At 40.2% G+C, this 23,750-nt stretch overlaps 1 protein-coding gene across 1 annotated transcript in view; it reads left to right on the plus strand.

The window, feature by feature from the left end:
- CDK13 (cyclin dependent kinase 13) overlaps positions 1-23,750 on the plus strand; it is a 113,040-nt gene that overhangs the window by 23,429 nt on the left and 65,861 nt on the right. Inside the window, exons 2-5 of the mRNA XM_036739691.1 lie at positions 2,963-3,571; positions 9,375-9,545; positions 11,386-11,525; positions 12,889-13,059. Of these exons, the coding sequence (XP_036595586.1) occupies positions 2,963-3,571; positions 9,375-9,545; positions 11,386-11,525; positions 12,889-13,059 (1,091 nt within the window). The remainder of the gene's footprint in view (positions 1-2,962; positions 3,572-9,374; positions 9,546-11,385; positions 11,526-12,888; positions 13,060-23,750) is intronic.

Consider the following 23,750-nt stretch of genomic DNA (forward strand, 5'->3'; position numbering starts at 1 on the left):
TTTAGTATTAGTTTTCCTTGATGGTTTTGTCTTTTCAAAAGATTATAAATATTTTATACTTGCTTCAACTTAGGCAAGAACTTTGTGATAGATTCTAGCTGTGTTTGAATGTATCTTACCTTATATAAGAACTAAAAAAATGGCCACAATTAAGTCAGTACTGACCGTGTCAGTTCTTTAGTAAATACTTTATGGGGTGTGTGACATCATTGATGATTCTCCTTCAGGTTGTAGATCACAGCCCACCTGTACCATCTTGGCCTCTGTGTCTACAGCTTCTTGGGGGGGGGGGGGTAGTGCTAAGTAACAGAGATTGGGTTGGGCCACCCAGCCTTGGAAGCTTTCTTTAAGGTCTTAAGAAAACTAACCAGAGGGGAGGGACGAAAGCAAACAAATTATATAAACAAAAGACAGCTTAACTTGGTTCCTTTTTGGCTTTTATGTATTTTAAGGAGAAAATCTAAAACATTCCATTCATTTAACAATTAGCAACAAGAAGCGTAATCTCATTCTCTTTCCTGTCAACCACCCCTCTTGCATATATCCCTGTTATCATCAGTGGTACCATTTCCTTTTGGGGCCCCCAGGTTTTCAACCCCAGCTCCTTATATTCTGCTTCACCCTACCTAATAAATCAGTTGCCAAATCTTGTTGCTGCTGCTATAAAAACTTTTACATCCTGCATTTTCTTTGCCTACACAGCCATCACCAAAGTTCAGGTCCTTATCTCTCACCTGGACCGTTGAAATAATAGCCTTTTAATTTGTCTTCTTTCATTAGGTTTCTTCCTACTCCAGTCCATCTTTGAGTCAGTTGCCAGCACAGATCTGCCTGTGTCAGTCCCTTACTTAATAATCCCCAGTGGCTCCCTGTTACATAGAGGACCAAATATAAACTTCTCTATTTGGCATTTAAAGCATTTTGTTAACTTGAGCCCAGTGAACTTTTCCAACCTGTAAAGGCCACTTCACTTCCCTTCACGAGTTCCATCTGGCCTCATTGTTCCTTTTACATGTCTCTCCATTTCCCATCTCTCTACCTTTGCTCTGGATGTTCCCTACCCTTGGCCCTTCTTCTTCCCTTCTGCCTCTTAGAATCTGAGCCAAGTGCCCTATTCTCCAGGAAGCCTTTGTTGACTCTCCCAGATGCCAGTGCGCCTACCGAACACTTTGTATCCCATTGGGCTGTACCCATGTTTGAACCTCTGTTCTCTTCCTCACTAAAATGTCTGCTCTTCCAGGGTGAGTGTACGTTTTGTATCATTAGCCCCTAGTGCAGTACTTGGGGCATTACTAGACACCTAGTAAACTCTTGGTGATTCGTAAAACTGATAAATATGAATCTGCTATTGTTTGGGGAAAATCTTTTAAGAGGAAATAAAAAAGAAAATGAAGTAGGAAGGATAGATAAACAGAGAAATATAATCTGAAGCAAAAATCATGCAGAAATGGATAGTTTTAAAATAAGAATATCATTGTGATCCTTTTAAATCAATGCTACATTTGCATGACTTTAGGCACAAATGGGGATATCAGCTCTTAGTGCTTGCTGTATGGGCTGCATGAAATCCACTATGACAAAAGGACAAGAGGACAACTGTCTCACCAGTGTGTTGTTTTGAAAAAGCCAGAAATATTTGTAATGTATTACCTTGCAAATTTGGATTAGGTGGTTTAGTTGTTGACTTTGCTTTCTATAATCACTTTTCATATTTATCAGTCATTTTCTTCAGAAGCCTCTTAAATAGTCTGTATAGAGTCATCTTTTAAAAAAGAGGCAGTTTTGGTGTAGAACAAACATCTGGGTCCCTTCCACTTCTGTCTCTTACTTTTTTTGTGATAATAAGAAAGTCATTTAATTTCCCTCAGCCTCAGGTGTTTTACATGTAAAACAGAGTTAATATTTGCCCTGCCTACCTTATTGGGGTTGTTTTAGCATAAAATGAGTTAATGTATGTGATTGTGCTAACAAATTGAAAGTGATATTCTCCCAAATTAAGTATTTCCTTGGTTTCAAACCCTTGAAAAAGGACCAAACTTCTATTTCTGGCTATGCCATTAATTCTGTGACTTTAGGCTAATCACTTTCCTCCCTTATACCTCAGTTTTTGCATCTATGAAATGTGTATAATAATCCCTGCCTTACCATCTCTCAGAGTTTTGTAAGGAAAAGATAAATAATGGTTGTTGAAACACTTTGAAATGCTGAAAACCCTTAACAAATGTGATTTGCTATAATGACTTTTAAAATAATTCTTCTGTTAAGTGCTTAACTATTAATGCTTTAGATATTAATAGAATGGTAATTTGGTAAGAATCAACTCACTCTCTTCTGTGTCCGATTTGCTGTGCTGTGTGTTAGAAGGTGAGGGTGGGGGGAGCCTTTGCTCTGTCCTCTAGGAGGCGGCCAACTTAACTGAACTTGGACCTTGCTGGGGGTGTCTGGTGGCTTCAGCTGTTGCTGAACTCTCACCACTGTAAGCCTTGCCTTGCCTGTGTTTCCTGAGGTATCAATCTTGTCTTGTGGCCCTTTTGTCTGTTATGTTTTTTCTTCTCAGAGACTACCTCTGCCTCTTATAATGGGCCAGAGGACCTTGGGAAAACCGGGCAACTCTATTTCCATGACTTCTTAACTCTAGTCAATAATTACACTTTCTGTTGATGCTTTCTTTTTGTTTCACATACATTATGGTTTTTGTTGTTGCTGTTGCTGCAGTTGAAGAACTAAAACCTTTCTGGACCTCAGTTCCCCTCATCTGTAAAATTAAGGCAGTTGAATTTGAATTCAGTGCTGTAACCTTGTAGGTAGACGTCCCTGATCTTACAATAATCCTAAGTTAAGTTGGTAACTGTGTTTCATCATAGAGTTGGGAAGTAAATAGTCGAGTTTGAATATCACCTCCCCCCCCCCCCCCAAAAAAAATGAACATTTGCTAATGCAATCTTTACTGTTTTTCAAGCAGACGATCTGCCAAGTCGAGAAGCAGAAGCCCTTACTCATCTAGGCATTCGAGGTCCCGCAGCAGACATAGATTATCTAGGTCCCGGAGTCGCCACTCTAGCATTTCTCCTAGCACCCTGACTCTGAAAAGTAGCCTGGCTGCTGAGTTGAACAAGAACAAGAAAGCCAGAGCCGCGGAAGCAGCCAAAGCTCACGCCAAAGCGTCCAACACCTCGACGCCCACCAAAGTGGGGAGTACTGACCCTGCAGGTGGTAGTGTGCCTCAGGCCAACCATGTGAAGGAGCTGAAGAAACTCAAGGCTGAACACACGCCTTCTCCCACCAGCAGTGGGACTCTGAAAAATGACAAGGCAAAAGCAAAGCCCCCTCTGCAGGGAGCAAAGGTGGAAAATAATTTGATTGTAGACAAAACCAAGAAAGGCGTTGTGGTGGGCAAAGAGAGTCAGCCAACTGTGGCGAAGGAGGAGCCAGCATTACTGAAAGAGAAAAGCAAACCTCGAACCCCAAGCTTGGGCACCAAGGAGAAGGAGCACCATGGACCTCTGGTGACCTCCACTTTACCACCTTTGCCTTTTCCTCCCCTGCTGCCTGAAGACAAGGATGCCGACAGGTGAGTGCTGAGACTTGGGATGTTCTGTGAAAAGAAAAGAGTATGTTCTGGGGGAAGAGACTGAGCACAAAGCAAGTTGTTATTAATGGAGTCCAAGGAATCAAATTGGTGTTTTTACTGTCTACATTTTGACACCAAATTAGTTTCTGTAGGATCATAGAATGAAAAGGAATGTCAGTTAGAACACTGCCACCCAAACCTATTGTTAAGTGCTGCAGTTTTGTGTAGTTACAGTGTCTTCCAAGGCATGCTGCCTGGATCCTTGGTGCCCGTCCTGAAAAAGAGTCCCAGAAATGCCAGGGGAAGGAGGTGGGGGACGTTTTGTGGGAGAACTTCATTGCCCTCAAAGGGTGAGGTATGGCTCCTGAATGTCCCCCAGATGTCCCTGTCTCCATAGCAGTTTGTGACAGTCCCTGTGGCTAAGCCTCCATGAGTCTTGCTAATCTCTCCTGTGCTATATATGTTATGTTACTGACTAGAGGATCATCTTAGCACCTACCTTGCCAAGCTGTAAGAATCAGAGTTATTAATATATGTAAAGTATTTCGCAAAACTTTGAGCACTAGAAAAATGTTAGCTATTAGAATTATGATTAATAATTACACAAGTTTATCTATCAATGCTTATAAATTCTAGAACATTTTTCTCTAATTTGTTTTGATTATTATGAATACTAAACCATAGGAGAATAGCTTTTCTTAGCTGAAACATGAGAATGAACTGAAAGATCAGTTAGTGTGTTTTCAGGGGATCTTTGAGTATAAATGTAGAAACTTAAGAATGTTTCCTGTAAGGTCTTTGCTTCCATGAAGCAGGCAGGCGATTTGTTGTCTTTCTTGGGTCCTTTTAAACAATTTCCTTTTGTGATTTTTTTTTTTTTGGTGTATGTGAGAAGAAGCCAGAGCTTTGTGGTTCTGTGCCTAGGACTTTATATCCTGCTACCCCTCCACCTTCTCTCCTTTACCCCCCTCCCCCTCTTCTATCCACTCTCCCCCCCCCCCACCCCCCGCTTCGTTTTTCTAGTCTAGTCTCTTATTTTTCCAGAACCTGAGAGCAGGCTACAAAAAGAAAAGTCAAATGCTGCCTCTTGGATTGTGTGTTTAGTAAGTCTTCATCTTCATACGAGTCTCCCTTTCTGTATCCAGATTGTTTCTTTGTGCTACCCCTCCCATCCCCTCTCTGTTAGGGGGCACATCTGGACTAGACAAGGAAGATTGCGTGCCATTAGTGAATGTGCTTTGGACCCAAGATCACTTTACATTATGCAGTAATTTGTTAATTTCAAGTGCCATCAATTAAATTGAACTTCATCCTCTGAAGATTTCATATTTTTAGCTGAGTTACTAAATTATTAACTTTTAGTTTGTATTGGCGTAGCTAAATTATTAACTTTTTATTTGGTGTAACTAAAATAACCATTTTTATCTTTTAATTGGTTACCCCATTTTCCCCTTTGTCTTGGGGAAGCTGATGACAGGTGAATTAACCACCATACCCCACCTCCACCTCTGAATGCACGTCCATGCACATGTGCACACACATACACACCCATTAATTACTAAAGTAATGGATTCATCAGTTTACAGCCAGAAGAGACATTGGAGGTCGGCTAGTCTCGTCCTCCTCATTTTAAAAAGGAGAAAACTGAAGCTTAGCTGAATGATGCCACCTCAGATGCCACTCTGATAATGAATAGTCTTATTTAAAAATAGTCACTAAGGTTAGGTGAAGTACAATATTTCTTATTTAAATAACATTTGTGACTGCCAATTTTTGGTAACATAATGGAAATGTAATAGAACGTGGACAAGTCATTGGACTGGAATTTATTGTCTACATCTCTACTTATTTTATACGCTTAGCAAGTCACTTAACTTCTTAGCTTAAACAACCTCATCTGCAAAATGGGACTATTCACATTACTTGACTACAGGATCATTTGAGGATCCAGTGAGGTAATGAGTGGGTTCTGGTCCCCTCTTGGAGTTATAAATGCTGTCTTGTAGAAAGAGGGAGAGGAATAGTTTAGGCTAACTCTTCTTTTCCATTAAAAATAGTTTTATTGATGCCTTTTGTTTTTGTTTTGTTTTGTTTTGTTTTTTTGGCCAAGGCAATGGGGCTAAGTGACTTGCCCAAGGTCACACAGCTAGTAAGTGTGTCAAGTGTCTGAGGCTGAATTTGAACTCAGGTCCTCCTGACTCCAGGGCCAGTGCTCTACTCACTGCGCCACCTAGCTGCCCCAATGCTTTTTATTTTTATATCAGTCATTTCCCCTTACACCATCATTGAACCTTTCCTTGCCACAAAGAAAAGCATTTAAAATGGCTGATTTTCCAGGGATTAGCTTTCATTTTTATTTCTTCAGCATTGCAAGTTTCATCTCAAAAAAAAGAAAGGTAGTTCTATTATACTATAGTTTAAATTCACTTGAAAGGGACAATAAAGAAATTGAAAGATGACTTTGTCATATCTCTTGTCTTTTTGGTCTGTATAGTAACTTAGAAACCATTGGTTAGTAATCATACTTCCTTTTGTTCTTCTCTTTCCCCAAATTCTTTGTATTTGTATATGTGTTTCCCTTTAGTAAATGAAGCGCAGGAAGAAAAGGGATCATAGCATTTTTGTAATTTTTTTCTTATGCCTCAGAGGTGGCTATGACCAATTTTTCCATGATCTAAAATAATCATCTTTCTTAAAATAACTTTTCTTCTGTCCCCCCCTTCATCTGCTTTGGATTGATCATCTCTGTGGAAGTTGGTGGTATCGTCAGAAATGTAGTGGCCTTTGGAGTTACAGTTTGAGTCTTTTTTATCAACCTTTCAGTGAGGAGCAGCATGTGTATGTTCTGGTTGCAGGCAAAGTTGCTTAGATGGGGATGCACTTGGAATGGATTTGGGATCGAACTTTTTCATTTCTTCCAGGATACAATGAAACACGTGTTTTTATTGTGTAGATACTTTAAGTTTCCTGTGCTAACTTCTTTACAAATATCATCTCATTTGATACTCAGAGCAACCCAAGAAGGCAGATGGTATTATCCTCCTTCTACAGGTGAGGAAAATGGAGGCAGACAGAGGTTGTGACTTGCCCAAGATTACATGGTTAGTAAGTTTCTGAGGTCAGATTTTAACTCAGATCTTCCTGGTTCCAATTCCAGTGCTCTATGCAGTGTACTACAGTTTGTGCCCACTTACTGTGCCAAGCACTGTGCTAATAGGTCTGGGGATATGAGCTAGAAAAGCCAGACAGTCTCTGATTTCCAGGAACTCATGTTCTAGCAGGAGGAGATCGCACAGAGTAGACATTTTAGTTTCAAGTCACATGGAAATGATCTTTAGAGTGAGGGACTGAGCAGATGGTGAGGCCTCTTCATTAGTGTCATTTCCACTGCTAAAACCATGTTTGTTTCTGATGTTGAAACCATTTGATAGTGCCAAGGACTTTGATGGGAAGAAGTTGGTTCTCCTGGTCTTAGGTAGCTGTGATTGCTGAGGTGGCTGGGGCTGCAGCTCCTGTAAAAACAACTCTCACTTCTCTCCACAGGTTGATTTCCTAGGTGATGGCTGTTGGGGCTGGGCTGGAAGAGGGCCATTGGTTCATGTTGGGAGTGGTAGGGAACTCTGGGGCTCAGGATTCTGCACTGGTTCCATCTGGGCTTTAGCTGAAGGTGGCAATCAAGGTCTTAGAAGTAGTTTGACTTTCCTGGAACATGCCGCCTGCCCTTCTGTCTCTCAGGGCACCTTGTTTCTTCAGCTCGGCGGATTTGCCTTCCCTGGGGGTGGCAACAGATTGACATGCAATTTATCATTCTTGTGCAAAAGACAGAGGGTTGTGAACCAAGCAGTAGTGTACGATTATCCAGATTCAGAACCAGCCAGCATAGAGGTACCAGTGAATTGTCCCGCGTCAGCTTGGATTGCAGTAGCAAGAGAAGAGTGTCCCAGGAAGTTTGGCTCGGCCTTGTGCTCTTGAATGGCTTTATTTAGGACTGGATAAAGAAACGTAGGGCACACTTGTCAAATCGGTAGATGGCACCAGGCCTGGGAGGGATTGATAATATGTTGGGAGATAGAGCGAGGATCTGAAAAGGTCATCTTAGAAAGATAGGATTGTTGAACAGAATTGGATGAGATGAGATTTCTGAAGCGTTAGTGTAAAATGTCCTACTTGGGCCCTAAAAATCACTTTTGCAAGTACAGGCAAGGTAAGGCCCAGATGGCTAGGTAATATTTGGGGTTTTAATGGACTCCAAAGCCAATATAAATCAACAGTGCGGTGTTGTAGTAAAGTACAGATCAGGTCTCCACCCCCAAACTCACACAGTCTGAGGTTAAGAAGGTCTAGAGTCCGTGGTGCTCAGCCCTGCTCTGTGACGTCCGGAATATTGTGTCGGATTTTGGGCACCGCTTTTCAGAAAGGACGTGAGGAGGGTGGCCAGCACTGTGAAGGGCCTTGATCAAGGTCATATGAGGAACATTTAAAGGGACTGGAGGTATTTAGCGTGGAGAACACAAGACTGAGGACATGAGGGCTGCTTACAGTTTGGACATGCTTTTCTGTAGAAGTGTGATTAGACTCATTCTGGGTGTCCTCAGAAAGTTGAACTAGGAACAGAGGCTTGCTGGCCATTTGTTGGGCTGGGTTGGGAATTCTTGTTCTTGTCTAAGTTGGACTCATTTGCCTCCGAAGTTCCTTCCAGTGCTGAAATTCAGTGATTTCGTATGTATATTTGAGAAAATGTTCAATCTTGAAAAAACTGAATGAATGTTTTTGACCAGATATTGCTGTGAGGAAGGTGTGACTTCTTTACTGTTGAGGTTACTCTCCCCCCACCCGCTTTCCCCCAGTCTCCTTCACATTTATTATTTATTCTTGAATAATACACAGTATAGTATATCCAGCACTTTTGAAAAAATTTTGAGTTCCACATTTTTCCCCTACCTCTAGCCTCTCTCCCACCCATTGAGAAGTCAAGCAATATTGGTATCACTTAGAGATGTGAAGTCATGCAAAACATATTTCTGGAAACATTCTTGACATACTACTTTGATATTTCCCAGTTTGGCTCTACCCAATATAGACTATTTTGTAATTGTTTTTCAAGATCCTCCATAAAATTGATAATTTGTTTCCTTACCTGAAAATTATGAATTTGATTTGATTTTCAGACAAATTTAAGACCTTTTAGCTTGGTGGAGCTCGGATTACGAAAGGAAATCCTGCAGCAGGAGGTAGTATCTGCTGAGGAAGCCATGTTAGATATTAAATAGCACATTGAGACCTAGAAATGAAAACAAATGCCCCAACACAAATGAGATATCAGTGATAACCAGAGAGGTTGCAGACACACCATCCTATATGTTCCTCCTGTTTCAAAAACCACTTCAAGTAAATTAGTAAGAGTTCCATGAATAAAACACATCATTTAAAATTAATGACTTTACCCTGTTTATTTATCATCATTTTTTGTTTTAATGAAAAAATGTGTTTAGTAAGGACAGAGAGAAGGAAAATGTGACAATATTAAAATGAAGTGCTTAAAATACGTTAGTTACTTTTTGAAAATCGTAAAATAACCTTAGTCTCTTGAACCAGAATGAAATAAAGTGTTTGGTAGCTTGGTGGCAATTCACTTTCTTTTTTACTTGGAGCTTGTGTGCTTGGGGCACACGTATAGGGTGTCATCACTGGCCGTGTGAAAGGTCAGTAGTGGAAAGTGGTGGAGAGAGTATCCCCCAGACAGTACTGTCCAAGGCGAGTGGGCATGAGAGCCGCATTCATCTGATGACCTTTTGTTTTCTAGTTTGCGGGGGAACATTTCAGTAAAGGCAGTGAAAAAAGAAGTTGAGAAGAAGCTGCGCTGTCTGCTCGCAGACCTGCCCCTGCCCCCTGAGCTCCCAGGAGGGGATGACTTCTCCACAAGCCCCGAGGAGAAGAAAGCCTCTGCCCCGACGCACAGTAAGAGAAGGCCCAAGTACGTGCTGCTCAGCCCCGATCCTTGTTTTCTGCCTGCTGTTAAAACTTGCCTCAGATATTTGTGCTTTATCCAGAAAAGCTGAAATATGAAATCAGATTGCAAAATTAAAAAAAAAAAACAACCCAATGCCCCCAAAGAACCCCAAATCTTTTATGTTAGTAGCCTAAGTTTTTAAATGCAATTTTCAGTGTACTGGAAAAATTAAGACAATCTTTATAACTACTTGGTGTAATCTTTCAGTGAGTTCCAATAAAAAAAATCTTACAAGTATATGAATTGCTGTTACTTGGAAGAGATTTTGGACATGTTTGCTTGGGAAGAGAGAGTTAGGAGCAATGGGTAGTAGCTGCAAAGAGGCAAATCTGATCCTAGAAAAATGGCTTAACAATTAAAGCTCTCAAAAAGGGCGCTGGGTGGCGGTAGGTACCTCAGTGGTCTGCCAGCGAAGGCCGAGGAGTGACTTGCTGAGAGTGTTGTTGGGGTGGAGTCGATGCTCTCTGAGCCACTTTCTGACTAAGACGCTGTAGTCGTTTTATCTTGTTAATTTCCTGTGGCTCTAGGGAATGTAATAATTCTCTTTCATATGTAGGGGATTCTAAACAAAATAGAAACAATAAAACTTAGAGGCAAAGGAAGGTATTTGTGGTCAGCTTCCTGTGAAGCTGCACAAAGTGGATTGTGGGAAAGCTGATACACCCCTTTGCTTTTAGTTTCTAATTATTTTCTTGCCTTTGATATCTCCTGTGTATCTTGTTTTCCAACAAGAACTGGAATTTAAAATAGGTTTGAAGTCTTATTCTAGTAGCTTCAGTGAAGTAACTGAAGGAAGTCTCCCTCAGCCATCTTCAAACATAGCTCCCTTTTCTTATGGCTTTCTTCCCACCAAGGGAATTTGTTACTTAGATGTGAAACATTCCATGCAGATTAATTGGAAAAGAGTGAGATATTGTTCACCCCTACTATGGACTGGGTTATAGCATAGGTTGGGGAGCTAGGACAGTTTTAAAATTTCTCCTTATTTGGGTGCTAATAGGTGATAATAATATTACATTTGAATGGTTGTAGCTATTAAAACTAACCAAGCATTTCCTTTAGAGAATATAAAAAAATTTTCTGAACTATTCCTATGTCTCAGGGTGGGGTACTGAAAATAGAGTTTGTTGGGGAAAAGTTAGGGAGTCAGAGAATCTGGGTTCAGATCCTCTCTTCCACTAAGGCCTAGTGTGACTGTGGTTAAGTCACTTGACTTTTCTGGGACTCAGTTTCCTAATCTGTAAAATTAGGGATAGGACTCGACAATTTTTAAAGTCTCTTCCTGCTGTAAATCTGTGATCTTGTGATCTGATATTAGCCTAGGTCATTGAGTTGACTGAAACGAAAAATTGTATGTAATTCCTTGACTTTAGAGCTGAATACTGATGTGTCCATTTGTCAGTATAGGACATAATTCGATACTAGCCCCCAAAGTTCTATAGTTTACCTTACAAACGTGCTTAGCATAAAGCTGTAACTGTAAGAGATGTGGTTGATGAATGGGAAAACACGAAGAGACAAATCACTTGGGGTTTTTCCCCATGAATGTTGATTCCTTTGACTTTAGTGACCTGCTGTTGTGGAAGAACCTTCATGGAGTTTCTTCCATTTAGTTCTTTCTTAGTTTATACACAGAATGAATAAATATCTGGGTGATAAACAACCCTGTAGTATTATTATAAACCCCATTGGCATTATGAAGATGGGGGTGGGCTACAAGGGAGGAAGGGATTTTACTTTGGTGATTAGTACTTAAACTAGTCTTGCTTGACTGCATGTAAAACTTGAGAACTGTATTTACTAGAATATGTGGGCCTCGCTACGGCGAAATCAAAGAAAAGGATATTGACTGGGGAAAGCGCTGCGTGGATAAATTTGATATCATTGGAATTATTGGAGAAGGCACCTATGGGCAAGTGTACAAAGCCAGGGATAAAGATACAGGTAAGAGCTCGGAAATACGGTTAGATTGCTATCTGCTGTGGCCTTGGCTTGCTTTCATCTTCTAAAAAGACACTTTTAGGAATCTTTAAGAATATAGTTGCTAGAGAGGGAATAGTTGTGTCATAATCATGTCAGCTTCTTTTGCCACATTGTGATTCTTGATAGAATCAAGTGTTTTATTCTGATTTCTTTGATTTTTAAAGAGAATTTTACATATTTTAAAAACTTTCCTTTGTTGGCCATAATGGTACAATTATTTTAACCTTAATGAGGCAGGGTTTTTTTTTTGTTGTTGTTGTTTAGGTGTTTTTTTTAATATTTAAAAAGTTGTAAGCAATTTTTTTTTTGAGAGGATTAGGAAAAAAACCTTACCCAGAATTGTTTTTATGTAGCAGATTTTATTGTAGCAAGTTCAACAAAGTACTTTTACCATTATTGGCAGAGATCCCCTTCAAGAAAGTACTTTATGATTATTTAAGGCTGTTTAGAAACATTTTATTTACTTAGTAACTTTATACAATCCAACCCTAAGGAGGTTAGTTTTTTGACAGTTAACCTTTAGGAATGTAGACAGGGACTCAGAAGCAAGTGAGAAATGTTCAGAGCATTAAAGGATAAGAGCAAGTTACATGGACAGAAGAAAAGGAACAAAAAAACCAAAACCTATAAATGGTCCTGGGGCCATTTATTCTATTCTTGTTCCCTCATCGTAGGCCTTGACCACTTCTTCATCAAGTTAATTAATTTTAATGACTCCCTGGAGCCATTAGTGAGTGCATGACATGGATGTTAAGATGATTAAAATGAAATACATGAAACAACTATATCGAAATTTTGGTTATAACAATATTTGTTATAACTTACATAACAGTATTCTTATGGTTTCTTTACGTACATACCTACACACACACACACACACGTAGGACTGCAGTGTACTTTGTGAACACATCTTGCCGACAAACTGTAAAAAAGAAAAGAACCTAAATATGATTTTCTTGTGTTTTGTCTTGTCGAATCAGGCGGTTGCTTTAAATCCCGCATGCCTTCAGTTACTTGTTTAGTGCCTGGCAGAGAGTGATTCCACTTTCAGATTGGTGCAAATGAATATGAACTAGTTATTTTTCAAAATTTACCAGTTAGAGTTGGAATTTTGGCTGTGTTTTTCTCAGATATAAGTAATCTAGGTCTCATTTATGTATAAATGCAAATTTGGATATGCTGGTAATGAAAGTGTTTGACATTTAGAGTAGACTGGAGCTTTGAGTAATAGGGATTAAATATTGAATTAAAATTTAAAATTGAGAAAAATGATATTTGGTTTGTCCATTTGTGATGTATTTTGATTTGTTTAATTTTGTTACAGGAGAAATGGTGGCATTAAAAAAAGTCCGGCTAGATAATGAAAAGGAAGGTTTCCCCATCACAGCCATCCGAGAGATTAAGATCCTTCGACAGCTTACCCACCAGAGCATTATCAACATGAAGGAAATAGTGACAGACAAAGAAGATGCTTTAGATTTTAAGAAGGACAAAGGTATGTGATGTTTATTTAGAATACTGGCTTTGTTTAGTGATAGCAACACCAACTTGTAGATAGAGCTTGTTATTTGGTTAGAAGTACATTTTGGGGGAAGTAATTGACCTTTTGGTAGTAAACAGTTAAATGAGAGCCTGTTAACCTAAGGAAAGCCCTTTATTTAGAAATTTAGTGGAATTGAATATGCTTTAGTACTTTGGTGGGTCACAAGCCATCCATGCCTTCTCATTGTGTGCCATTCTTATCCATGTCCTTCCATGAATCTTTCGTACCAGTAGAAAGCCTTCTTTGAGCTGTCTTAGATCTCATTGATGCCAAGAGAGCACCCATGCTATCTCTGCCCCTTTGCTGTAGCTCTGGGACTAGCCCACCCTCTTTTCTGGTCATACATTGCCTTGAGGATGTCTTTTATCCTTTTCCCACTTAAACCATAATCTGGAAGTATCCTATATTCTCTTCACACTGTCCATCATTCCATTGCCCTTTAGGTCCTTTTGAGTCTTCTCGGATCATGGTGGTCTATGATCCACAGCACCCTTAGGATTTTATCTGTTTTAAAAAGTTGTTCATTTGTGCAGTAGGGCATCCTGCAGTCATTGAAAGCACTGCTTAGTTTTCCCAGGGCACTCCAGTCTACCCTCCTCCTCCTGTTGAGTTCTGGGTCTAGATTTCTGTCACAGAGAAGGGCACTGATGGATTGAATCACTGGGCCACCTGGCCAACTTTGTGCTTTGAGTTGGTCTCTATGCCTTCTTCATCCACTTGGTTTTTCCTGTGTGATTTCTCATCTTGTTCAGGCAGTTGTGGATCTCACTGAGGAAGCTTGTAGTCTTCAGGAGCTCAGTGTATTCAGCATCGTGTCATCTGTAAGCAGCATCTGGGCGGTTTGATAAGCAGCTTATTTCTTTTTAGTGGCTTCTTTGCATCAGCTAAATGAAAAGCAGGCTCGCGTAGTGTGTGGAAGAGCCTGTATTTTCAAATCTAGTCATTAATTTGAAAATTTTCTTAATGATGAAAAGGCTTATGCTTGAGTGCTGCTTTGGGAGTTTATGTTGGCAAGTCTTGTATAAAGGCAGATGTTTTACAGTTAACACCATACATCTGAGTTGTACTGACCTTTAAATATTTAACATAACAATAACAGCCCTCAGACCTCCCCATACTGTCTGGAAACTGGTGTTGCCTTTGAGTCTCACTGAGCAGCTTTTCTTGGGTCTTGGTGTTGAGCAGCAGAACCACCTGTTCTCAGCTCCTGCTGGGGCTGGGCTGTTTCCTCTCCATTCCTAGAATTTGTGTTTCTTTATACACTAGATTCTCTTTAGTGACAGTGTAGATGTTGAGAAGAAGATTGAGAAAAGAGGGATTTGTAGTTCACAGTGCAGTGCCGTCGTTTTGAACGAAGAAATACTTATTTGAAAGCATTCTCAATTCAGTGTTCCATTGCCAGGTGAATATTCCTTATAGTACTGCTTTGATCCTGTTCTTCCACTCAAAAGCCTTCAGTGAATATGGCACTAGGGGTAAAGTAGGAAGTTGTTATATTCATCTGTATGATAGAGAAATTTAAAAACTAGTTGTAAATTCAAAAATGCTTTTCCTATTTTTAAAAGTTAATGATAAATTCATCCCTTCCCCTAATGACAGCTCCTTCCCTGTAATCTCAGCCTTTTGGCTCTTCGCTGGACATGGGACCTGCCCTTTTGGCTCTCAGCATCCTCTGAGCCCTTCACGGCTCAGCTGGACAGTCATTCTCTAGACCAGGCTTCTTCTTCTTTGCTCCCTTCCCCTTCCCTTCTTTGGCAGTTCCCTCTTCCTGCCCCCAAACTGATTTGTGTACATTTTGTATTGGCATATCCAGCTACATATGGGGGATTCTCCCCCTTAGTTGAGGGGGCAGCTGCCAACCCAGTGCCTGGTGCTTTAGCTACACTTGTGGAATAGATGGCTACAGTGACTTGCCCAGGCTCACATGTCCAGCTGGGGGCATAGCCTTTGCTAAACCTATTGCCATTTTATACTCTTGTGTTTGCTTGTCTGATCAGGAGGCCAAAACACATGTGTTCTGCGTGTAACTTGTATTCTGCCATTATAGGATGAGGGAACAGAAATAGCTCCAGATGTGAATTCAGTCTTAGCCCTAAAGACCTAAAGGCTAGGCATTACCTGACCCAAATGCCTCACTCTCTCCAGTGCCAGCTCCTTAGTGAGAGAAGACCCCAGGGATACAGGTACTGTGGCTGTCCTTCCTGCTATGGGATGCTAGACAGTCCCGCTAGGCCTCATTACCTGGTACTTTTCCAATCCAATGGTTAGCAGACCCCCCAGCTCTCTTTCCTGAGTTGTTGTAATTCTGAATTGCATGTTGCTCCTTAGGAGCAAAGCCATAGCTAAGCCCATTTTCCCTGCTAGCTCTCCCAGTACTGTCTTCCCTATTCAGCAGAGCCCCTTTTCCCTGAAGGCCCCTTCTGTTGTGTCCCGGGGAACTTGTGGTCATTGATAACAAAGCCCTTTCCTCTAGATCTCTTCCTTGGGCATACTCTCCATCTTACTGCACTCATGGGGACTAGATGAAGCATACCTGGGGACTCCATCACAGAGGCTTCTCTCCCATATCTGAGCCCTTTAACTCTGTCTCTCCTGCTAATTTTGGCATTTAGTAATTTACATAATTCTGAAATTGAAATTTCCAGCCTTAAAAACTAGTTTATAAACTGAGGAAACAGGTTCAGAGATTCAGGCTCCCATCTGTGATGTTGACCTTGAGCTGGCATGATCTAAGCTGTGGGGCAGAGGGAGGAATGAATACAATATTTTCCCTAAGGGAGAAGCAGGGGAAAGTGGAGCATATGTGTGTGTGAAGGAGGATGGCACCTTGGAAGGACCTGTGCTGCAAAGTAATAGGAGGTAGAGTTTGGATTAAGTGAGGTAGATTGGGACTTGATTATGCATGGACAGCTCCGAAATTGGTCTTAGAAGGAGTGGGGAGCCACTGAAGGGTTTTGAGAAGGAAAGTGGCCTGATAAAAACAGTACGTTGAAGAAAATTGATGTGCTAGAGTGATAACAGTGGGACTGGAAGAGCAGCTCGAGGGACAGTGTGATAGAGTCCACCGAGTCAGAGATTTGGGGGGAGCCTGGTTTGAAATGTGAATTTTTAGTACTAATGTGAGTGTGGGCAAGTGACTTGGCTTCTCTGAAAACAGGCAGTGACAGCGTGTGCAGTGCCTTCCTCTCTCATGTTCTTGCTGGCGAGCTCAGGGAGATGATGTCCAGCAAATACTGTACCCAACTTTTCATTGCCCTGGGATGGACTGATTCTTAGGTTTGTGCTAAAGGGGACCTTGGAAGTCACTGGGTCCAAACTGAAACCCAGAGAGGTAGTAAGTGGCAGAACTGGAGTTCGAACCCAGCACTCTTGCCACGGAGGACCTTTGCCACCAAGAGCAGGAGGAAGCTCCTTGAGAACAAGGCCTGTCTTTTGTTTCTTTTTGTATCCCTAGCACTTAGCACAGTGCCTGGCACATAGTAGGCACTTAAACAGTGTTGACTGATTGGTTGAAGTCAGCTATAGTAATAATAATATGAAAAATTTATAGATTACTTTTTTTTGGCTGCAAATGATATGACAGTTTATTTAGCATTCTTAGGTAGATCTGAGATAATTTTAGCTAAGTAGCAGAAAAAAAATTTATATCTATTGGTCATCAATTTTTTATATGTCAGTAATAAAAAGTAGAAAGTGGTATCGTACTATTTAAAAGAAAAATTCATTGTATTCATTGTCAAGAGATTAACCTACCAAGACACATGCAGAATTTATATAAGGATTACTAGAAAACACATTTTAGAATCAAAGAACTAGTTTCAGTATTCATAGCTATCAAAAGCAAATGTAGTAAAGATCATACAGTCTAAGTAAATTGGTAGATTTATTACTTTAAAAATCAGTAGTTAACATAACTTTATCAAGAACAGGTCATGCTGGAGTAACTGGAATTCCTGTTTTGTCCAGATGCTAAACTGGTAGATCCAGATGTACTTTACTTAGATTTAAGTTTTATATATCATTCTATTAGAAATATTTATAAAAATGTTTTTAATTAAACATTTAAACATTAAAAACATTCCCCTTTTCCTTTTGAAAAAGTGTTTTACTTTGGGCTTTTGTTTTTATATCACACTTATTTCCTTTACATAATGAGCCGTCCCTTGTAACAAAGTTTAAAAAAGAGAAAAATCAGTTAAATAAAACAAAACTGTACTTCATGGTATCTGATGATAGAACCGAGAGTCCATACCCATAGTCTTCCATCATGCAATGAATGAAGGGAGAGAGGTATATTTTCTCTTTTTTTACATTCCTTTTTAAAAAATTTTTTTATTGTGATCTTTTGCTTTTATATCATCTTCATTTTCACTTATCTTCCTGCCCCATCCACTTACCTGGAGAGTCATCCTTAGTAGAAAAGAACGAAGAAAGGGAAAAATGCAGCTCAGCAAAACCAACCAGCACATCGTCTGGCAGCTATATCTCCCTACTTTTCCAGAAGGGAGGGAGGTGCATTTTTTTTTTCATTCTTTTTTGGTGCCAAAGTTGGTCATTAAAATGACATAGCATTCAATGTCCTTTTAGTTGTTGTTCTTTGCATGATCATGTCTTCATGTGTTATTTTCCTGGTTCTGCTTACTTCTTTCTCCATCAGTTCAGATAAATCTTCACATACTTCTCTGAATTTTTTGCATAGTCTTTGTTTCTTGTGGCACAGTCACATTAATGTAGTTTCCCTGCTTATTTCTTGGTATTGTGAGTTTTAATTTTTGCTTTTGTGTTTGTTTGTCCTTCATTTTCAAAGAGGACCATGACATCAGGGAGATGATGACATGACTTGCAGTTGACTTTGATTTGAGTGAGGGAGGGCTGTGCAAGGTCACCAGCCTCACTTTCTTCTCCAGAGCCAATCTGGATCCAGTGACCAGATATTCACCGGGGTGACTGGAGATGGCCCAGGATGCAAGGGGAGACCCTGGCCCTTTTAGGCTAAGGCCTTTTCATGCACTCACTTAGAGTGAGGAAATGCCCATTCAGTGAATAGGAGGCCTCTTTAAGAAGTGAGAATAGTACGCTGACAACTTCTGTTCTTATGGAATTATCCAATGCATAGAAAATTTGATTCTAGTCGTTTTCTTTCTGTTATGTATCTTTCTGTTTTAGATTTACATTATTGAGTTTTTGGTTTTTTATTTGCTTTGTCACTCTTTCTTAAAGATTGCTTAATCCATTCACATTGATGGTTAGGTTTGTTTTTTCCTCTGTTAATTCTTTTGTGTTGGTTTTTTTTTTTCAATAAGTTAGTACTTTGCCCCTGAAGTTTTTTTTTTTTTTTGTTTGTTTTTTTTTTTTTTGGCTTATGCTGCTTCGATGCTTGTCTTTTTCCAAAGGCGCTTCCCCTAGTCCCATTTACTTTCTCTATTCCAAGTTTCTTTAAGTTACTTATGTTGTTAATTTCTTTTTTTTCTTGCTTTTAAAAAAAAATCTGTTTAATCTGTCTTTTTGCTTTCTTTTCCTCTCCATTTAATCTTGCAACAACAACAAAAAAAAACCCAAACCCCACCTCCCCCATTTAAATTTTACTTCATCTTCCACTTTAGTCCTTCTCATTTCTCTTTTCATATTTATTGAGTTGTTTTCTAATTCATGTGCTGTATGCTTACTTGTTCTTTATTTTCTGTATCCCTAGTTAGGTTGAAGCTTCTGAAGTACCAATTTTGGACTTTCATTCCTGTGTTATTGTAGATCTTACCTTGTTCACTTTTTTTTTTTTGCTTTTCCTTTGCTTTTCCTCTAAGAAATGTTAATTTGTGGGGAGCACAGTGTCAAATGGAAACAGTATCATGTGATCAGAGTCACTCCCCATTCTTACCATGACTACTCTTGACTCAAAATACTGGGTTATCCAATTTCTGTCGTCTGGGTGCTGGCTGCCCTTGGCCTCATGAATCTCTTCTCCTGTGGTTGGTCAAGTCCCTGCAGGGAAGCCCTTTTTGGAAGGTGGTTTTCAAATGTGCAGGTTCCTCTCCCACCCCCACCCCCAGCCCCCTTGGAATTCACTATAAGGTTCCTCTGTCTCACCACAAACATACTCTTCCTTGGTGGGAATATTCTTTGATGGCTCCCTTCCCTTTTCTCTTCTGGGATGAGACTTTTCTTTGTATTCCACCTCCCTCCAACCCCCATCCCAGTCCTCCAGTCTCTTAATAGTGCCCCACAGTTGTTTAGAGATGAAAGAAATTATTCTTTTGACATTTACCTATGGACTTGGTGGGGACACGTCTTCTTCCCTCTCACTTGGCTCTGTTCTTCCTGTTCTTCGCTCTCAAAAGATTTTGATTTACTAATGGGGAGCGGGAAAAGCATACTGGGCATGGAGGTATGTGTATTATTAACTTTAATCCAATGAGTAATCATTCACGTGTTTCTCTCCCAAATTTTAAAATTCCCCTTAAATTTTTAGCTCTTTAGGTCCTTTTGGTCCCTTGATTATTCTTTTATACCTCAGTTCAGTCTTTTTTTTTTTTTTTTTTTTTAGCAATAGAATATAAACTATAAGGAAATTGATTTCATTACTTAGGCTTGACAGTTAGACTTGTTGACTTTTCTTTAATTTGAAAGTCAAATATTCTGTGAGCATTTAGGGCTAACCCTTACCCTCTGATTCATTTTTTTATTTTTTATTTTTTTATAGGAATGCTTCAAATGTCCCTGTTGCTGAGGGTCTACCTCTTTTCATTGTTTCTCAGTTTTACAATAAACATAATCTTGGGTTGACCTTGAGCTCTTGCTTTTTTTTGCAGTATATACTATTCTGTTCTCTTTGATTACTTGAGACTATTCTCTTGACTGCTTGCAAAGTATATTATTTATTGTTGAAATTGTATAATTTAACCAGTACATGCCTTGCAGTTTTAAATGTTATTTTCCATCTGGTGGTAATTCAGAGAACCAATTGATTGGTAATTTGCCTGTATTCAGATGTTCTGGGGAGTTCACTTTCCTGCTATGTCGTATTCAAGTTTTTTGACGTATCATGCTTGTCTGGGAGATCCTGAAGTTATATTGGCATGCTACATTATCAAAGAAAGTTGCTTTGACTTCTGTAGAATTTGTGCTCTTTTAACATTATTATTGCCTTTTTCTTCTCTTTTGCCAAATTATCTTCTACTTCTTTATTTTTCTGTCCAAAAGCTGTCATTTGCACCTTTCATATCTACTTCTTTGGTGAAACTATCCATTTTACCAGTAAGTTCTATACTCTTTTGTCTGATTTTTTCCCCAAATAAAATGTAAAGTTTTTTGTCTTTTACCTTCTGTTGAAAGTTCCTGTATCTATCATTATAGCATTCTTAACATCTTTTAACCTTACTTCTTGTTTGAAACCTTCCGGATTTCTTGCTGTTGCTCCATGATCTCTGGGATGTCCCCAAACTCTGATGGGGGCATTTTGGTTCATCTTTTTTCATCTTTTAGTACTTGTTCACAATGTTCAAGCCTTCCTTGGAGCTCATCCTTCCATCTTTATGAGCTCCTTTGTTGGTTTTCCTGTTTGTGAGTGGTGTTTTTGCTCACAGGTTCTCTCTTGACTTTTTGCTTTTTTCAGCCTTTCTCTTGTATTTCTAGTTGCTTGTCTGAACTCTTGCCACTCATGCTTCCACTGTTGACAGACTCAGCCTTCTCCAGTAGGAGATGTAGACGCTTCACCTGGGTTTTTAACTGTAGTCAACTCTGGTGGAGAGAATGCTGGCTCTAGGTGGGTTTCTAGTCCCTTTTTCCATAGGCAGAAGCTTTCCCCTCTTTTCCTTCATATGGCTGCATGGGATCAGCAGATACTATCTCTTTTTGTGTTTCTTTTCTTTTGAGGCAGTTCGGGTTAAGTGACTTAGCCAGGGTCACACAGCTAGTAAGTGTCTGAGGGTGGTGCTTTATCCACTGTGCTACCTAACCACCTCTATACTGCCTCTTAAGGGATGATCTGGATTCTAGACTGAGTCATTGCTGTGGGGGTGAGGGTAGGAAGGAGGGGAAAGAAGGGAAGAGGGCAGGAACTCCTACAGTTGGACCTAAAGCCACAGGCCTTTAAAGTTGCTTTTGTGTTCTTTGTATTGGATGAGCACAGGGAGGCAAGAGGATAGGGAACTACACTGGCTCCATAGCTTAAGAACTGTTTTGTTTTACTTCAGTATTTTTACTCTTATCTTGTGGTTTCATTTCAGTTACTCTGTCTGGTCCATAATTCTCTTTTATGGGATGTTATTAAGCACGTGCTTTTCATTTACTTAAATTTGGGCAAGTCACTTGACGATATCTCATGCTCTGCTGTTGGCTAGATGATGGTACATTTAGGTGGCGTTAGAACTCCTTGAGCGACCCTATCTAAAGGGTAGTCATTGAGGGTTCCATGTCCTTTTGGCAGGATGTCTTTGGTGGTGTCCCCTGATGATCTGTGCCTCAGTGTTTGTATAAAGGTCTTGAATAAAGGCCTAGATGGGGTGACTGACATGCATGAGGTGAATTGTAAAGCCTTGGTTTTAGAGCTGGAAAAAGGTATCTAGTCCAATCCTTGCATTTTACAAGTGAGGAATATGAGGGTCAGAGCAGTAAAGAGACCTGCTTGGCTGGTTGGATGGCCTGCAGCGTCTCTGAGATAGCAGGGTTCCATGATACTGAGTCATATAATATCACTGGAAGACTTTTGATGTTAAAATGAGATGGCCCTTTGTTTCATTTAGAAGCCTGGGGTGTTTAAAAGCACTCTGCAGTTTTCTTGCCAGCCCTCTTCCCCTTTCATTCTGGGCCCCGTTCTGGTCCAATCAGCAGTGTCTATCTAAAGTACATGTGCTGAACTGGGAGCTATCCATCCAAATTACTTGGGTAGAAAATTCAATTTTACACTTATCAGTTGGGGAAGACATGGCTAGATTGCAGTTCATCTGAGAACAAGATGAGGGTTTAGTGGCCTTGTGTGTTCAGTGTCTGGCATCAGTTTGATATTACTTCTGAGAAAATGAAGGTGACCATGGGTTGTGTTGCTAGAAGCAGAGCTTCTCTGAATAAGAAGGCACTAGTTGTTCCGCAGTCTGCCCTGCTCTGAGCAGTTCTGTAATGTTCTGTTCCATTCCGGGGGTCATGTTGTAGGAAGGACATCGTAAGCTGTCTAGGATCCAGAGAAGGGGCAGCTTAGGATACTGAAGGACCCCAAATTTAATACCAGATGATAATTGGTTGCAGGAACTCTGAGGATGGTTAGCCTGGAGAGGACATAGGGAGAACATGCTGTGTGTCTTAGAAGTAATTAAATGACTGTGATGTGGAAGAGTGATTAATCTTGGTTTTTTTGGCGCTAGAAGAGCCATGGGTGGAAATTAGAAAAGTCAAATATAGGCATGTTGTCAGGAAAAAACAAACCAAAAAACCCAGCTAACCTGGTTAGTTGAAAGTGAAATGAAATACCTTAGGGTGGAAGCAGTTCCTCCTCCATGGGCCTCTCCAGGCAACCGCTATAGACCATTTGTTGGCCATGTTATGGAAGAAATTCCTTTTTGCGTGTAGGTTAAACCGGATGACCACCACCAAGATCCCTTCCAGCTCTGAGATACTGGCATTCTGAGACTCTCTCTTAGACCTAAAAATTGGTACTGATCATTGGGCAATCAAAATCTGTGTTGGCATGTCAATCAGATAGTCAGTATACATTTTATGAAGCACTGATTATGTGTCAAGCACTAAGCCACAAGGAAAGGCCCAAACCAGGCCCAGCCCCGGAGCAGCTCCCAGTTTAATGAAGGAGACAATAGTAAATCTCCAGGTACAGATAAGATCCATACAGAGAAAATGAAGGTAATGAGAAGGGAGCAGACATTGGCAGCTGGAAATGGAAGGGAAGGGAAGGGAAGATCAGAGCCAACTCCTGAAGGAAGCCAGGGTGACAAGGACAGGGAGGGGAGGGTACAGAGTGTTTTTAGGCATGGGAAACTTCCATTGCAAAGACATGGAGAGAGAAAATAGTATATCATTTTCTGAGAAGTTGAATTAGGTGTGTGTAATAAAGGTGTAATAAGACTAGAATGGTAAAAAGTCTAGGTTATGAAGGTTATGAAGACCTTTAAATGCTAAACAGAGGGTTTTAAGTTTGATATTGGAAGTAATAGGGTAACATGGTCATACCTATATTTAGAAATAGAACCTTGATAGCTGAGTCGTAGTTGGCTTGGAGTGAAGGGAGACTTAAGGAAGACCAGTTAGAACTGTGCATTGTCAGTTGTTATTTTTTGAAGGAAGAAGTGATTTGACAACTCACTAAGGGAAGATAATTATGACTCCACCTTTGGATATACTGAGTTCCATGTGATGGTGGACATGTAAGTGGAAAAATGGCCAGCCAGAGAAGGGAATGACAGCTGAATATTCAAATGGATGGGCAGGTGGAGAAAGAAGAACCAGTCAGGAAATTTGGGGAGGAGTGCTTTTAAGCATAGGAAAAAAAATGAAGGTAGCGTGGATTGTGTTTGGGAAGCAAAAGTGGGAGACTTCAGGATGACACGTGTTTCATGTGCCAGAGAGGCAAGGATCAAGTTTTCCAGCTTTTTAAAGCTTTCAGTGGCCTTTGCCAGGGCTCTCTTCAGACAAAACAAATT

This window comes from Trichosurus vulpecula, chromosome 9 (assembly GCF_011100635.1).
Source record: "Trichosurus vulpecula isolate mTriVul1 chromosome 9, mTriVul1.pri, whole genome shotgun sequence".
NCBI classification, from domain to species: Eukaryota; Metazoa; Chordata; class Mammalia; order Diprotodontia; family Phalangeridae; genus Trichosurus; species Trichosurus vulpecula.